General features: G+C 48.7%; 1 protein-coding gene across 1 annotated transcript; it reads right to left on the bottom strand.

Annotated features, from left to right (window-relative positions):
- Positions 1-2922: 2922 nt before the first annotated feature.
- Positions 2923-16529, bottom strand: Itih1 (inter-alpha-trypsin inhibitor heavy chain 1). Its single transcript, XM_034498485.2, has 22 exons — positions 16355-16529; positions 16068-16088; positions 15616-15782; positions 15084-15188; positions 14572-14734; positions 13953-14066; positions 11881-12006; positions 11679-11795; positions 10661-10829; positions 10384-10509; positions 9421-9602; positions 9024-9209; positions 7856-7995; positions 7145-7299; positions 7047-7061; positions 6631-6651; positions 6170-6247; positions 5969-6082; positions 4987-5188; positions 4047-4219; positions 3607-3718; positions 2923-3462 (listed from the first exon to the last, which is right to left on the bottom strand). Exons 1-22 carry the CDS (start codon positions 16460-16462, stop codon positions 3333-3335), a joined length of 2724 nt encoding a protein of 907 aa, XP_034354376.1. The 5' UTR covers positions 16463-16529; the 3' UTR covers positions 2923-3332.
- Between the last annotated feature and the right edge of the window lie 898 nt (positions 16530-17427).

Consider the following 17427-nt stretch of genomic DNA (forward strand, 5'->3'; position numbering starts at 1 on the left):
GGGATGGGATCCTGAACTGAACAAAAGGAAATGAGCTGAGTCCACGAGCTCATTGTTCACTGCTTCCTGGTTCGGGATGCAATGTGACCAACCACCTCCTGTTCCTGCCAGCATGTCTTCCCTGGCGCTGGGCTGCATCTCTTTGCATTTGGGTAAAATAAACCCTTTCTGCCTTAAGTTGCTTTGTCAAGGTATTTTTTTTTTATCACAGAAACTGTTGTGACAGACTTTTGTGAGGAGACACCACACACACACACACACACACACACACACAATATCTACTCACTACAGATAGATAGGCCATGACAAGCCAAAGAAAAGCTGCCACCTAAGACCAACTTGGTGAACCAATGAGTTTTACTGGGTTATTTACAGGAATATGAGAGAGGCAATTTTTATAAGAGCAAAAAGGACTCAGAGATAGCCGTATCACCAAAGTTCACCCCAGCTTTGGTGGCAGCTCACAGCAGCTAGAAATCTGGAGCACAGGGCACACAGCCTGCAGGCACTGAACAGGGTGGCAAGTGTTCTTTCTCTTTTAGGCAGTTCAGCTGGTGTCTGCTTCTTCCAGGCGGTTTGTCTTGTCTACGAGTGACTCCAAGTGGCTTTTACTGTTTACATACTATGGTGGTTTAAATTCATATATTTGAATGTTTGGTCACCAGGGAGTGGAACTGTTTTAGAAGGATTAAAAGGTGTGGCCTTGTTGGAAGAAGTGTGTCAATATGGGTGGGCTTTGAGTTTTAATAGCCCACATCAGGCCCAGTGTCACTCCCTCTCTCTGCCTCCTGCCTATGGATCAGGATGTAAAGCTCTCAGGTACAGCTCCAGAGCCATGCCTGACTATTTCCATCTGTGGTGATAATGAACTCTCTAAAACCGTAAGCAAGCCCCCAATTAAATGCTTTCCTTTATAAGAGTTGCTTTGATCATGGTATCTCTTCACAGAAACTAATACAAACTAGCAGTGTTAAAAGTAATTAAGACATATACTCTTAAAAAAGAAGGGTCCTAGTAAATCTGGCCAGTTTCAGGAACTTCCTAAAGCTATTTTGAGTTGTTTACTTCTTGACTTAATGAGCTTTCCTGCAGGTTGGAGTGTTTCAATGTCAGGGGAACTGTTGCTATACAACATTCAACCATGTGGAACTGTTTTTAAAGGCATAAGAGATCCAAGTTGAGAGAGTCTTCCACCATGCTCCCAGAGATCTATTTAGGCTTGTGTGGCAGGTCAGAGTCCCTGCAAGATGGCCCTGAGAAACCAGTCTGAAGCTCTGAGGGTGAAGCCTCAGTTGAAATGAAGATTCCAAGATATAGAGGAATCCAAGTAGCAAGATGTCTACTGAGGAAATCTGTGTGCATGGGGTGGGTCTGACTCAAGAGAGAGGTTATGTGTTCTGCAGGCCATAGCTGGAGAGACATGGCTACCTAGACTCCTTAGCACCCAGACCGTAGTAGCCTGCTCCTGTAAGATTTCCTCAGGACCCCAAATCTACCTGCAAATAGTCTTCAAGTGTTTATATTTACCACACACCTCACAGCTGACTGGAAGAGTTACACAGGACATACATGTGATGCTCAGCATGCAGCTCCAGGATTTGGTGTTTTCCCTGCAGAGTTTCATTCAGTCTTGCTTCGGCCCAGTCATTCCCATTACCCCTTTCTGCCCTCTTTGGAATGGGGGTGTTTACTTGTGTACAAGCAAACACTAGAAGTGTGTGGCTCATTTTTTATTTTTATAGGCATTTGCAGTCAAGAGATTGCCTTGAGTCTCAGAAAAGACTTTGGACTTTTAAATTGTGTCAGTACAAAAAGACTATGGGACCTTTTGAAGTTGTGCTGAATGCGTTTTGCATTGAGAGGGCCATGAGCCTATAAGAACAAAGGAGTAGAGGGTATATATTAAAAGTGATATGTTTGGGGTTGGGGTGCCAGGTTGACAGGGGGTAAACTTGTGACAATTACTTCTGATTGTGGATCTAGAATCACTGAAGAGACAAGCCTCTAGACTTGTCTAGCCTCTAGGTATTATATACCTGTGATATGATATCTAGATTAGGTTAACTTCTGGGTATGCCTATAGAGGATTATCTATATTAGGTTAATCAAATCAGGAAGTCCCACTATAAATTGGGTGGTAACTGTTTCATGAGCTGGGCTTCTCATAAAGAAGAAAAACTGAGATAAGCCCAAGCACTCGTCAGTTAGCTGTCTGACTGTGGGTGCTTCCTGCTCCTACCATCATGCCTTCTCTGCCATGATGGATTGTATCTCTTTGAACTGTAAGACAAAATAAATTTTCCTTCTTTAAAATTATATTGTTGAAATGAGCCCATAATATAATATCCATGTTACTTGAGACCAGGTTTTGTCTAATCTGGGCCCTGATGAGTTTTGTTTGTCATGGGGACTATCCAAAGACAGAAGAGAAAGAGAAACTCTTAACCAGAGTGAGCAGGGTCTCATCCACCTTCACACAAAGGGCAATGGCTCCCCCACTTGGGGTGCATCATCCTGTGCTGTACAATATTTCATTGTTACATAGTTCTATGATAACCCCAGGGAAAGGAGTCTTAACAGGACAATTCTAGACAGTATAAGGAGACAATGGGATGCCCATTGAATTCCAGCCTTGTACAGTGGCTGCCTCTGTCCCCAGGATGTACCAGTCTGGCTATCATAAGCTGCCATCCCCACAAAGAAATGTGACTAAGGGGAGGGCCTGAGGTGCCTGCTCCTGTAAGATTTCCTCGGGACCCCAAATCTACCTGCAAATAGTCTTCAAGTGTTTATATTTACCACTCACCTCACAGCTGACTGGTAACTACACAGGACATATGTGTGATATGCTTGGTGTCAGACAGCATGGGTTGAGGACCCATGTCTGTCATTCATTAGCTGAGGAATTTTCAACAGATCATCTAACTTCCATTTCTTCGTTTATTAAAGGGCCTGCTTCCGCTCTGGTTAGTTGTGCTGGTCACACATCTCTGGGTTCCTGGACCATATGAAAGGTTTATTTATGGGATTCAGAGGCCATGGTACCAAGCAGAGAACAGGATGCAGTCAGTGCTGCAGAACTGATGGGTTTTCCTCCCATCTCTGTCTTCTTTGCCCATCTCTGATGAGTCTGATGAGGTCCTGAGCTACCCCCTTGCTACCTCTCACCCCAAAGGCAGCCGACTCTGCATTGGACACAGCCTCTCTTTAATGACATCACAGGATGTCTTGACACAAGGGACCAGTGTGCTCAGGAAGGGGGAGTTAATCTGGTGCTCCTCTCCCCCTTCATGTGTGGTTCCAGGCAAGGGCTGCTGTGCTAGCTGGAGGGCTCAGAAGATGTCAGAGACGATATAGTCAGTGTGAACGCCATCAATCAGTCCAGCTCCGTTGTTGTGGACAAACCAGCAAGACACTTCTGTTCCATGTCTGGGGTCCTTGCTGTAGTCTTTTTGCAACCCTCTGAAAACAGGCAAGATAGCTGCTTGTCTCTCTTTAGACCTCCCAGGAAGCTCACCTTACCCACATGACACCAGGAGGGCCTGGACTTATGATAGGGAACAAAATGCAGTCAAGAGCAGAAGTGCTGGACACAAACCCACTCACCGGGTGACTGTCAGCTGCCGATTCTTCACCACCATTGTGGCATCTGTCTTTGTAGGGTCTGAGCCTAGGCGGAGGTCAAATACTTCAAAATCCAGTGGGGAGAAGAATTGCCCTGCAAAGATGCATTAGAAGCCGTGGTTACTGATGAAGGGAGAGAGAGCCACAGAAGTGTCACACAGATCTGGTGACCAATGGCTGCCACTCATACTAGGTCCCTGGCAACCTCTGACCTTTCTGTGAGTTGGGTGTTTCTCCCATCACCCCCCAGCTCACTTAGCTTTTGTCTCATCCTATATTCAGTCACCTTCTCTAAGAAGGACAAGACCCTCACTAAACAGCCCATCTCTGAAGCTCTGGAGATTGGCCTGTCATGAGGACCCATGAGCACACCCTGGCTTCAGAACAGTAGCACACGGTTCTGCCTGGCTGGCTAGTCATACCCAGCAGCCCCTGTGTCCGGGCTGACATCCGGAAGCTCTCCAGCACGTAGAAACCCAGGAAGTCCTGGTGGACTGCACTCCCCCTCCATGTTCTGTGCAGGACAATCTCAAAAGTAGCCCCATCATCCACAGACACCACCAGGTTCCTCTTCTTGTTGATGGTCACCACCACCCTGCAGGGCCAGGCAAGCATCAGAACAGGATTAGCTGCTTTCATCCTCCGGGACCCAGACATTGTACCAATCCTCGGTGGCCCTCACTCTGAGAGGTCTGGGTGCTATTTGTTCCCTCCCATATGTCTCTGTCCTGAATGCCTTAAAATGTCCCAGGCCCTATGCCAAGTCCTCTACGTAAACTGAATCACCCAGTTTTCACTCTGACCTTGCGAAAGTACCAAGGTTCAGAGGGATTAAGTAATGCTCTCAAAGTCGCATAGCTAGTAATCAGTGGCTATCTGAGTCTGGGTCCTATGAATCCCACTAGTTCCTGAACCTTCCACCTGGTCAGAACACCGCTTCCTGTAGCAGTTATGCTGGTGCTCCGAGGACTTGGTTAAATGGATGAAACGAGTAAAGGAAGGAACAGACATGACAAGGGCTAAAAAAGGAAGACCAGAGGACTGGAATTCAGTGCTATAAGTAGGAGGGCTGTGGGGAAGGAATGGCCTTTGTGCCAGCCTGGGACTGGCTTTGCTTGGTGAAGTTGGGGGTGGGATTCAAGGCTCCAGCCCCAAAGCTCATGCCCAGGAACCAAGAAAAACTGGACAGTAGAGTAGTCCAGAGTCTGGCCATCTGCACAAGCCCTATGGATGTCACTTGGTCACACTGCTTAGGAAATGTGGGCTCTGAAGACTCAGGCAACACAATTGGGATGAGAGCTCTGAGCCTTGACCCATGTCACAGTGTGTTTCCTTCCTCCTGCTCAGGCCAGGCCTAGTTACCCATCCTTCTGCAGCACAGCCTGATCCCTCCAGGAGAACACTGGCCCGCCAGAGCTGGGGTTCAGTGTAATGTTCTGAGGAGTCACTTCCAGCTGAAAGTCTGATGCGGGACTTGAGATCCCCAGTCTCCCGAAGTATGTGCTCTCATGCTGCCCAGGGCTGCTGGCCCTGTTCCCGATGAGCTGTCCATTCACTGAGAAGCCTGCAGTGGGGCGAGGAGCCATCCAGTCAGGGTAGAACCTTAGGCATGTGCATATCCTTCCCAGAGGTCCCCTCCATGCCCCAGGCCATGTCACTTCCAAAACTGGTCCTTCCCCACTCCCCCCATCTATACTGTAACTACTAGATAACCCTATATTTAGCTTACTCTTCTGAACTCTGGACTCTTTAGGAAAGGAGTGGACATCCTTCTCCTCACACAGGGACAGACTCATAGGAGGTCTAGAAATGCACCTGCAAGACCCTGAACAGCTCTATCCTCACTGACCCCAAGCTGAGTCTCATGCTCCAAAATTGACACTCTGAGAAACAGATCACCTATTGCTTCCTCACGGCATCCCAACCCCTGGTCAATGCTCAGCAGACATGGAGTTGGATGGATGGATGAGGAGGGGGTTGGGGGTCAGGCAAGCCTTCCCTACCATAGCCTGGCTAGAGAGGTGCTTTTCAGCTCTGTCCAGCCATGATCAGGACCTGTGTGGTGTTCAGGCCCTAATATGAGACAGAGGCTCCTTTAAAAAAAATTCCCAAGGATGTCAAGAGAGCACGGCCTGAGCATTAGACTAAGTATGAGACTCATCTGGCTATGGGTTCTGTGTGCTGTGTGAGTCACACACTCATAAGGTTAGTCAAGGGCATGAGGTAAGAGGAAGGTGAGAGGCACCTGTCAAGCGGACAATATGCAAGGCAGATGGCAGTGAAGGCTACCCCAATAGTTTCTGTTTAACTAGGGAAGGTAGGAGAAGGTATATTCCCACCATACCTGTGTCAGGGTCCTGCACTAGGTTCAGGATCACACCAGGCTCCTCATTGATATTGAAGCACAGGCTATCCTCTTTTGTGGGTACATAGATGATGAAATGGGGATCGGTGTCCACTGGGAACACAATATGGAGTCCGTTCCATTGGGTGTTGGTCCAATGGGGCCGTTTAGGGGACTCCTTAAGACCCTCTCAAGACTTACCACCTGTCACTCGGGGTGGCAACTTCGAGTCTATGGGGTGGGCTGTAGGAGAAGGCTGTGTGGCTGACAGCACAAACGCTGTGGGTGACAACAAACAGTACTAAGAGGTGGGGCAGCACAGTCTCCTAGAGCTAGACCAACACCCCATTCATGCAGCCGGCCTGATGATACAAACAGTGGGGGCACTAAAGCAGCACTCAGGCTCCATGCCTCTCAGGGTATGGGTACAAAAGTTTGGTCCTATGAGATAGCCTGGCCCCCTAAGTCTTCTATAATTGGGGCCCTGGGGAAGCCAGTCTACACTGGGGGATTGCCCTAAGGAATGCCACTGAGGCACTGAAGGGAGCCAGGGTTAGCGATAACCAGGGTTTTGGTTAGAGCTAAGTGCTCAGTTGGATTGCCAACAGGGTAAGTAGCAGGATGGGATGAAGTAGGGGGTCCCCAAGATGGCTGCCACTTACTTCTTCTGGGTCCCACCATCTCTGCAGAAGACAAAGAAAACAGTGTTACTCTGACACCCAACCCCACCTCCAGGGTATGTAGCTCACTCCACAAGTGAATCTCAGGCTGAGATAAACTACTCCAGGCTCAGCCCTGTTGAAGTTGAGGGGCCTCTCAAATGTCCTCGACTTCCTCAGATACACACTGGGTAGAGGGGCTTGATGGAGACCCGAGGGAAGGCTGGCAAAGGCTCATGAGGCAATGAAGGATGCAGCCTTGAGCTTGTCATGAAGGCAGAAGCCCAGGACAGAGTGGGGCCAAGGGAAGATGTGGGAACAATGGGTTTTGTGCTGGGGGCGGGGAGGGGGAGCACACAACACATGTCAGCTTCCAATCACTTGATGCCAGGTGTTAAACCAACAGTCCAAAAGCTCACCTAAGGGCTGAGAATCTGAAAGGAGAAAGGAAAAGAATTAACCTCCGGGAGGACTTTAGCACATGGCCCTGCTGACCACGGATCCCCTATGCCTGTACCCTCCGAGGTCTTGTCAATGGTGGGCTCCAGCCCGTCCTCGTCTGTCAGGCCTCTGATAGTCATAGAGGTCAGTGGCGTTACGAAATGATAGTCCAGTGACATCTTCAGGACCTGGGATGACAGGTTGGCCCTCTCCTCCCCTTCTGTCTTCATCCTGTGTGTGAGATATGTGCTCAACTCCAAGGCCTCTGTACAAGTGATGGAGGGCATGTGGCTTCCTGCATACTTGCTCACTCTGCCTCGTTCACCAAACATCCAAGTGTTCACAGCACCCACCCTGAGCAGTGGCTGTGGGTCAGGGATCTCGTGCTTGCAAGACTTATTGCAGAACGGAGGCATGTGCCTCAGAGATAATCAGGAAGCTTACCTGCTACGTGACCACGGTATCCTGCCTCTCTGAGCTTTGTATTGCTCTCCCATTAAGTATAGATGATGAAGAGACTCCCTCATAGATGATGAGGGCCAAATATGTCTGGGCACAGCAGCTCCATGGCAAGTGGCAGCCTGCTCTGAGGAAGCTCAATAGGGCAAATGGGCTATCCTCTTCCAAAATCCCCATCCACATAGAAGACCCACACTGCAGACCCTGAGTAAAGCAGGGGGGGAAAGTACACCCGCTCCCTTCAGCCTGCAAGCTCAGAACCATCCTATGTCTACCAAGAACAGGGACTTGAACAAGAGTCTACTTCTGGCAGCTGCAGAGGCCCTACCGCTTAGCCAGGAGTTCCTGGATGGTGAGGTAGGCCCAGAGCCTCTCCACATGATTCTCTAGCAAGTGGCCATGCTCTCGGAGCAGTTTCTTCATCTCCTCCTCATCCACTAGGCAGGTTGCCTTGAATTCTTGCTTTTCCTGAGAGTTGGAAGGGGAGCAAGGCCATAAGCCGTGACAGTACAAGCCCTGGATAGTACCTGAGGCTCTGGCAAGCACCCTCATCTGGTCTCTGCATCTTCATTCTCAGTACCATCACCTGTCTGTTGCCTGCTGCCATTCATTTTCACTCACTCACTCATTCATTCATTCATTCATCTGTTTATTCTGCAGATGCTGGCTAGCCACCCCTTGTGAGCCAGGCTTAGCCTAGACCTAAGACTCAGTTGGACAGGAGGCCCAAGCCTGTTCCCATGGAGTCACTCTCTGTGGAAGAGGCCAACAAACACCTACTGTTTCTGCTGTTCACTTCTCCCAAGGGTCACAGAGATCCAGCTGGGCTGCTCTGGTCAGCTTGCCATGGCATAATGATTTACAGCTACAATAATGAAGTCTTTCCCAAGATGTTCTTTATCCCCAGGCCTGCATCTGGTACTATGTGGGTTATTTCACTTACCCATGACAGATACATACCCACTCAAGGGCAGTGCTATCCCTATGGTACAGACATAGCATAGCCTAGAAAGCTGAAGAGAGCTAGGCTAGATTCTAGCTAATTCTCTCCCCTCCAGGCCTAAGTCCTAAGCCCTCAACCTTACTATGGGTTGAATTCACACCCTGGAGGGTGAGCCAGGTCTCCTATCCCTAGAACCTTCCATAGATGCATAGTGGCATTCACTGTGCCAAGATGCTGGGCCTGGTACACAGGGTGTATCTAGGAATGAGACCTAGTGAGAGCAGAGACTGGCCTCCCATTCTCTCATGCTTGGGAGCAGATGATGTGAGGAGTTTTGAAGGACCCTTCTGAGTCAAAGAATGACAACTCATTAATACCGCTTTGGTTCCATTCCAGCCTGTCCAGTCCCCGGGCCTGGGCATATATGTCCTCTCCTGAGAGGAAGACACTACTATGGGGAGACACTACTTGGGATAGTCAGGCGGGGGAACAGGAGTTTGGAGTGTCTAGGCACTGTCCAGTTTCTACAGCACCCTCACTGTTCACCATTTACCCCATGAGCCCGAACGTCAGCCTTAAAGGTGCTCAGTTTGTTGTCAGCAATACGCCCGGCCACCACGATCTCTGAGCCATCATAGTACTGCTTATGTCGGTGCTGGGTTAGAGCCAAGACAGCATCTGGAGGGTACTGCAGCTCCACATCTGTCAGCAGGGGGTTGGCTACTTGATTGTAGAAACCCTGCAGGGATAGGGAGAAGGAGTGTCCCTCAAACAGAGCACCCAGGAACCTGAGCAGAAGTCTAGGAACAAAGTGGAATCTAGGTTAAGTAACTGCTTATGGTCATGGATTTGACTTCAGCTCTGGATAACTATCTTCTCTAGGCTGATAGGCAAATGGCCAGCAAAGCCCCATGGCATTGATAATGGTGTGAGGAAAGGGTCAGGGAGACCTGTAGCTGTTGGGTGGCATCATGGTCTTCGTAAATTCTCTGGGCCCATCCGTTGTTCTCAATGGACATGACCTCCAGGAAGCTAAAGTCCAGGTCGTGGCCAAAGCCGAGGTTGTAGAGCGGGAACCTGCCCCGGATAGCGTTGCGTACGTTCTTGAGGATCTGGGCACGGTCCGTCTCCCCTGCAGCCACACATCCAGGCAGTGATGGGACGCTAGGTGTCAGGCATAGGGGGCCCTGGAAGCCTTTGGAAAACGCTTCCTGGGAGCCAAGGTTCCCATCCCAGACCAACTTCAGTCCTCAGTGACAACTGGAGGCAGCACAGGGCAGCTGTGACAGCTGGAAACAGCTCACTGAAGGCCCTGCCCAACCATATGGACCCATCACGGGCAGATGTGACTCTTCCCTGCCAGGCCATCCCCCCACCCCCACACACCCATTTGTCCAGTTCTGCACACGTTCTCTTTGCTGGGCAGGCCCTGCCAAGGTCTCTTCCTGCCTCCTTTGCTTCCTTCCAACTCAGGGATTACTTCTTCCAAGCCACCTTCCCAGATCTTTCCTGAGCCAGGTGCCTCTTGTCAGGAGTTGCACAGCCCTGTGGCACCTGATCCTCTGGCTTCCATGGTAGAGATTCTCTACATTAGCTTGAGGGCAGAGGCATGTCTCAACCTCTTGCTATCGCTTTTCAGCCCCTTGTCCTGGGCTTGGCACAGCGTAGGTAAACCCTGCCCATCCTTTGGGCCCCTAAGCAGCCCGGCTTCATACAACACTTGCTGTTACCAACTCACAGGACAGAGGTGAGCCTCAGAGCTCCCATGGACTTTGTGGTCTGAACAGTTTTCAGACCAGCACTTGACTTTCTGCCTCAGTGGCCTCTCCAACCGATGAATTTCCAACATCAGCTTGGTCATTTCTGGAAGTGAGGAGATCACTGCCTCCCAGGGCAGTCCCTGAGGCACTCACCTTCAGTGGGCTCTCCATCTGTCAACATGATAAGAATTGAGGCCGGGCTGCTGAGTTCTGGGTGGCTTCCTTGAGCTTTGTTTAAGATCTCTATTCCTCGGAGCAAGCCTCCATTCAGGTTTGTAGCTATAAAGGAGAAAACATAAAATATGTAATATTATATATATATATATATATATATATATATATATATATATATATTATTGTATCAGCGTACGTACAGCCATATTCCAAGGAAACAAAGTGATACCAGGCTATTTCGAGATCCCTTCTTTACCTCCAGCCAAAGAAAAGCGCCGCACAAAGTCTTGAGCTGCTTGCAGATTGGCATTAGACGCGGGTACCAGTGAGCCCTTCCATGATTGCACTTGAGACCCAAAGAGGACTAGATCAAAGTTGTCCACTGGCTTCATGTCCCCCAGGATCTTAAGGAGTGCCTCCTTTGTCTGCAAGAGCAGGAAGTCAGAGGAGAGTCAGAGCCACTAGAAGGCTGAAGGATAGCTCTCTCCAGGAACCCAGGTAGCTACTGTAGAAATGCACAGTGGACAAGCAGAGATGACAGTCAGACAGCCCTGATGGGGTATATGAGGGACACAGAGAAGGCAAAAGGACCAAGTATAGGGAGAATAAATGCCTGGGAGTTTGGGTGTATCTAGGATCATTAAAGAGATCCCTCATCTCCTACCAGAGCTGTTTTTCTAGAACCTGTTTGTGCAGATATGGCTTCCCTGCTCATTGGGCGAAGCACTGAGAGCACTAGATCATTTATCACTCCCAGCATTTTCTTTTTTCTTTTTTTATTTTTTTTTTTTTTTTTGGTTTTTTTTTTGTTTTTTTGTTTGTTTGTTTGTTTGTTTGTTTTGTTTTGTTTTTTCGAGACAGGGTTTTTCTGTATAGCCCTGGCTGTCCTGGAACTCACTCTGTAGACCAGGCTGGCCTCGAACTCAGAAATCTGCCTGCCTCTGCCTCCCAAGCGCTGGGATTAAAGGCGTGCGCCACCACCGCCCGGCACTCCCAGCATTTTCAGAGCATGGGCTTTCTCTACTGAGCACTTCTCCATGGGAAACTCCGTGACCCGCTGGCCCATTATCCTTTGTCTCAAAATTGAGAAGAGATGTGCTCGCCTGTACTTGCACAGCAAGGAAACTGGCTGATTCTCCAGTAGGGATTTCCAGTTACATCTCCTTCTCTGTCCATCAGCACAAGCCCCAAGACTCTCTGCAGCCAAACCTTCACGACATGAAGATGAGCCAGAGAAGTTCCGGCTGTGTGAGCTCCTCAAAGCCACCATTTACCTGTTTCACTTTCTGGCCTTCCATGGAGCCACTGATGTCAATCACAAAAACCAGGTTCTTGCTCAAGTTGGTCAGGTTTTTGGGGGCAAAGAAATGTGTAAAGTAATTGTTGGCCACCTGGAACAGAAAAGAGGCAGAGAGACCTTTCTCCCAGTAGACTTTCCCTGCCTTCTAGGGCTTGGGCCATGAGCCTTAGGCTTACCAGGAGGTCACAGAGCTTGTCTCGATTGACATCGTAGGTCACCTTGAAGTCTCCATTCAGCAAGGATGTAGAACACGTGGGACAGGACTGCTGCTGGCTCACAGTGGGGCGGAAGAGCACATGACCCTGAAAGCAAAGAAGGTGTGAAGCACCAGGGGTGCAGATAGGATGCCTGCTAAACAGCTTAAGGTGTGTGTGTGTGTGTGTGTGTGTGTGTGTGTGTGTGTGTGTGTGTGTTTACAACTGAATGTGTTTTCCTACAGGCATAGGAGTAAGCCCAGTGGGCCATTCTTCTAGGTTTGAGTGTGTACACTTGGTTATAGTAAGAGAAAAGACTATTTTTTTTTTTTTTGCTCCTGAATTGTTGGAATTTCTGTAATAACCACCAGCATTTAGGGAATAAAAACAAGATTAAAATAATAGCAGTACGATAGTATAAAAGATACCAGTCATCTCAAAACGTGGGGTTAAAGGCTATAAGCCATCATGATAGCAATGCCCATGACCCCATGATTGCATCATTCAAGTGGCTAAATCAAGAGGATCTCTAGTTCAAGACCAGCCTGGGCTACACAGTGATATAGTGGATATGGTCTTTAAAAACAAAAAGTAAGACAACAACATTGTACATGGAAGACTAAACAACAACAACAACTCTCAGTCATTTGGTTGGCAAAACCAGAGAGGAGAGGGAAGGCCCAGGAAGATGATGTCATCTAGTTTGAGTGATGTTGACACTCACAGAAGCTACAGGTGATTCACCACTTTCTCTGTTTCTGTACTTTCTGTTTTATTTAAAGGCATTGAAAGATTAATTAGCTTATTATAGAAGATATGTTCATCTTTTAAAATAGAAGGCTTGACAGTGACTGTTAGAGGACCCATCCCCCCACTCTCTCAACAATAAGCTTTCTAACATTTCAAGGTGTCTGGCTTTGTTTGAAGGGTGTTCTGGATTTAGGGAGTGGTTCAGCAGTTTGCTGAAAAGCTGGATGGCTGATTGTGAGCCACAAAACCCACTGACAGGTGGAAGACAAGTGACCCGAAGAGCTGTCCTTGTCCCTTCAAACATACTGTGGCATGCTTGCACACACATAAAAACAATTATTAATAATAATTTTTAGATAACGAAAGTGAAAGGTATCCTGGTAAATTGTAAGAGACACTCTTTTCAGTGACTGATGGAGTCCCTGTGCAAAGGCTGTGAGAGCTGAAAGTTTGCTCTTGGCCTGGGTTAAGGGCCAGCTGGGAAGCAGGGCATTTGCAAGGCCCCATAATGGGCAAAGAACAGGACTTCTGGGAATCCTGGGTGGCCAGTGACAAGTCCTTGGATAGGTCACAGACCTTTCTAAAGTTGTGTGTCAAAAACAAAACAAAAAAATCAAACCAAAACAAAAAACCCAAAGCTAAGGGTTGGTCTATGTGATCTTTCACCAGAGGTGGGTAGGCAAAGGGGAAACTGGAGCAGCTTGTCAAGACACAGCCAGTGTCTGAGACTATTCTTTCCTACCTCAGATCAGGCTTTGCCAACATACTCTCAGAAGCAGGAGACTAGAACACTTCTGAGATGCCAACTGGATACATCCACCCATTATAGTTTGGATATAGAGCGTCTACTGAAAGAGTCATATGTTGAAGGCTTGGTCCCTGATGCAAGCAGTGTTCTGAGGTCTGGCTTTGGGGAAGTGACTGGATCATGAGGTACTACTGCCTCCATCAGTGGACTGATTCTCTCATGAATCCAGAACATGAATAGACTACCCGGAGGGGTGGATCACACCTGTAATCCCAGCTCATGGGAGGGTGAGCCAGGAGGATTCTGTGTTTAAGGGCAGTCTAGGATGCATGATAAGACCCTGCCTCCATTAAACATAATAAATGTTTTAAAAAACTGAATAGACTATTGGTCTGTGGTAGACTGGAGAAAAGTGAAGCTAGGTTGGAAGAAGTTGGTTGGTTACTGGAAAGGTCCCTCTGAAAGTTACCTCTGTCTTTCTCTCTCCCTCTCCCTCTCCCTCTCCATCTCCCTCTCCCTCTCCCTCTCCTTCTCCCACCCCCTGTTCTTCACATACCTTTTTCCCTGAGAAAGACTTCTTGATGGTTTGAGCAGCCAGTTCCTTGCTGAGGAAGGAGGCCTGAGCATCCAGCTTGCTGATCCCCTGGGGCTCAAAGATGTCCACATCAATCTGCACCATGGAAACCAGTTCTATGTCATTTGGAGCCACTTGGGCTCACATGAAATTTCAGCAAAGCACCCTGTGGACCTGACTTCCTACTGTGTGCAGTCCCCACCCAGCCCTTAGCAGGGCCTGGCTTATCATAGGCAGTCCAGAAATACTAACTGAAAGGTGAGCATGCCTGAACCCTTCAACTTGGTCCCTCATGCTGACGGACACATAATTGGGTCTTCAGTATTTTTTGTAATCTGATGGCAGCCCTGGAAAATGTAGCGATGTATTTAGCAGATACAGAAATTGGGGGATCATGGATGACAAAGCTGGGAGATTCAGGGAGCTTCCTGCCCAAGAAGAGCCCACAGGAACCCACCCTGAGGACTCAATCTCATTCCTTGTATTTTTGGGCCTAAACTAAGGGAAAGGGCTGAACCAGTGCTTGAAGCCATGGTGGGGTGTGGGGTTGGTTGGCAGGGGAGAAAGAGAGAGGAGTCTTGCCTGGGGACTTGCAAAGTACCTCAAAGTGATGTACCAGCTGCTTTGGTCTGACTTTGATAACAATGTCGTACTGCATAAGTCTCCTCTTTAGCACCTCTTCATAAGTGAGTTGGAATGTCGCCTTGCTCTGGGCTCCAACAGTGATGAGGATGGTGAACTGCTCCATATTTCTGCCTGAGGCTCTGGACACATCACAAGAGGCAACAATAGACAAAGGGTGACATGCACAGTTCTGACACCTAAAGCATGTCCCTCAGAACCAGCTTCTCTTATTATCACACCATCCCCCCAAGATTACCTCATGTGGATAGTCAAGGCCAGAGCTCAAGGATGATACTCACTTCTCCACAAGACAGAAGAAGATCACGTGTACCCCAGCCTAGCCCCAGATGCCAGCTTAGACAGGTTTATTCAAGCTTCCATCCTCCTGGAGATGCTCCCTACCCAATAGCACCTCACAGTCCCTGGCTCCATCCTGGATAGGCAGAAGGGAGAGTCCTGGAGGCTTGGCCACTAAGGCTTGGAACTTACCTGACAAGGCCAGCATTCTCGCCTAAAATGGCTGCCTTCCGGTACTGCTTCCAGGCAGTCACTTTGTCCTTTATATGTCCAATGAATGCATTCCCATCTGCTGTTCTGCACGAAAGGGAAAAGTCCCCAGTGGTGGTGGCCTGACTTCACTGCATGGGTTGTCCTTTATACTGAGTAAGCTGAGCCTAAGGCCCTGTCCACACAACTCCTTGAAAAGGGAGTCTCTGCTGTCTGCTGCCTCTACTGTCCACTGCTCAGAAGGGCCAGGAGTAGTGGGTAGATAACCATGGTCACAGAAGCCACATCACATGCTGGCTTTGCTCCTCTAGTCAAAGGTTTTGAAAACAAGCAGTTAGAGGCTCTGATTTTCTGTGGAAGGTGGGGGGTGAGAACTCTAACAGACCTCTTTCCTCCTGCCCTTCTCAGGGCTGGCCATGCCCCAAGTGAGATCTGGCTACCCTGGCCTCAGGCTGAACAGGTGAATGGACACCACTGGAATAGAGTGTAGGAGTTAGGCAGGGCATGCACGCACATGGCAAAGTCACTGATGAAGGCTGTCTTGGGGATTTCCACATCAAAAGCCACTTCCCTGGCTTTGTCAGCATTGTTGACCACTTGGCTGGTGATGACATAGTGAGCAAAGCGAGAGGTGACTTTACAGTTGACTTTCAAGCTCCTGATAGACACACCATTGACTGTCTGAAGTAAATAATAATAATAATAATAATAATAATAATAATAATAATAATAATAATAGATTCTTCCCACTCTAGAGCAAGGTGCCCAGATTCCTGAAGAATATACCAGACCTCCCAAGAAGACCCCCTTTCTTTGCTGGAGACATGAAGTAAGGTGTGGACAAGGTCGAATTTCAAGTGATGGGAGCCCCCCTGCCTATTGCACTGAGAGAGGTATACAGGGGTAGGAGAAAGCAAACCCCACTTGGGCCCCATCTCAGAAACCTTTGCCAAGACTTTAACTTACTGTGTCCACAGCCTGTCGCTTCTGCAAAACAAAACCACCACTGAGTGTGAGTGGGGACACTCAGGGACCCTGATCGATTTATTAAGGGGTGGGGATGGGGTCTGTATTCTCTACTCCTCCACCTCCCTCCTGCTGCTGGGAGGTTCCCTCTTCAGGCAGAAATGGTCCGGTGAGGGGCGGCAGGGTTGGGGGGAGGGGGAGGCTCAGGTCCCTAATGCAGGATCTGCAGCTCCAGGGCCCAGTGCAGGCACAACTGCCTGTCTATGCTTACGGCCTTACTCACATACCTCGGTGCCCCTGGGTCTGCCTGTTGCCAAGCCCAAAGCAGGCATGGCCTGCAGAGTGAGGAGAGACAGCAAGCACAGCAGCACCCGAAGCCCTGTGGCACCATCCATGGTCTCCAGGCTCTCGCTTCCCCGTCACTTTCCTCAGACCATTAGTTAATACTGTGCTGGACAAACACAGTTTAAACATTAGACACAGCGGAGGCAAATAGCGGGATTTAGAGAATCAAAACTTGGCAACGAGCTAGGACTGTAGCTCATTGGTAGATGGTTTGTCTACCGTTTGTCTACCATCATTGGTAGATGGCATGCACAAAGCTCTGGATTTAATTCCCAAGGGAAATGTGTGTGTGTGTGTGTGTGTGTGTGTGTGTGTGTGTGTGTGTGTGTGTGTGACAAAGAAAAAAAATCAACATGTTAAGTAAAGTTGAAGTTTGCAGGTCCTGGGTAATGGCTCAGGAGGTAAAGGAATTTACCACAAAGTCTGATGACCTGAGTTTGAACCCTAGAACCCACATGGTTGAAGAAAAGAACAAACTCCCTCAAGTTGTCCTCTGACCTCCACCTGTGGGTTGTGACATGCATGTACTTAAACACACACACACACACACACTCACACATGCACACAGAAAGAGACAGAGACAGACAGACACACACACAGAGATAAATGCAGAGACAGAGTCACGGAGAGAGAAAGCAACAAAGAATTTTAATTGCAGCTGGGCTTGGTGGTGCACACCTATAATCCTAACACTAGGGAGGTGGGGTCAGGAGGATGAGTTCAAGGCAAGCCTCAGCTACATAGGGAACCCAGTTGGGCTATATGAGATCTTGTCTTTAAACAGAGGCGAGGGAAGGTGCTGAGCTGGATCAGCAGCTAAGAGTGTTTGCTGAATTTCCAAGGAACTCAAGTTTAATTTCCAGCCCCTGTGTTGGATGGTTTGTGAGCCCCTGTATCTCTAGCTACAGGGGATCGACACCCCCTTCTGGTTTCTGTGGGTACTGCATAGGCACACGTGTAGGGAAAATAAATAACTTTTTAAAACGTGGCAGTGAATACTTTCTTCTCATGAGTA

Source organism: Arvicanthis niloticus, chromosome 3 (genome assembly GCF_011762505.2).
Source record: "Arvicanthis niloticus isolate mArvNil1 chromosome 3, mArvNil1.pat.X, whole genome shotgun sequence".
NCBI classification, from domain to species: Eukaryota; Metazoa; Chordata; class Mammalia; order Rodentia; family Muridae; genus Arvicanthis; species Arvicanthis niloticus.

Coding starts and splice junctions, on each gene's coding strand:
- Itih1 (XM_034498485.2), bottom strand. CDS start 16,462: ATGGATGGTGCCACAGGGCTTCGGGTGCTGCTGTGCTTGCTGTCTCTC. Junction 14,735..15,083: donor GAGAATGCTGGCCTTGTCAG/GTAAGTTCCAAG, acceptor TGATGTGTCCAG/AGCCTCAGGCAGAAATATGG. Junction 3,719..4,046: donor CCGGACACAGGGGCTGCTGG/GTATGACTAGCC, acceptor GCATCTTTGCAG/GGCAATTCTTCTCCCCACTG.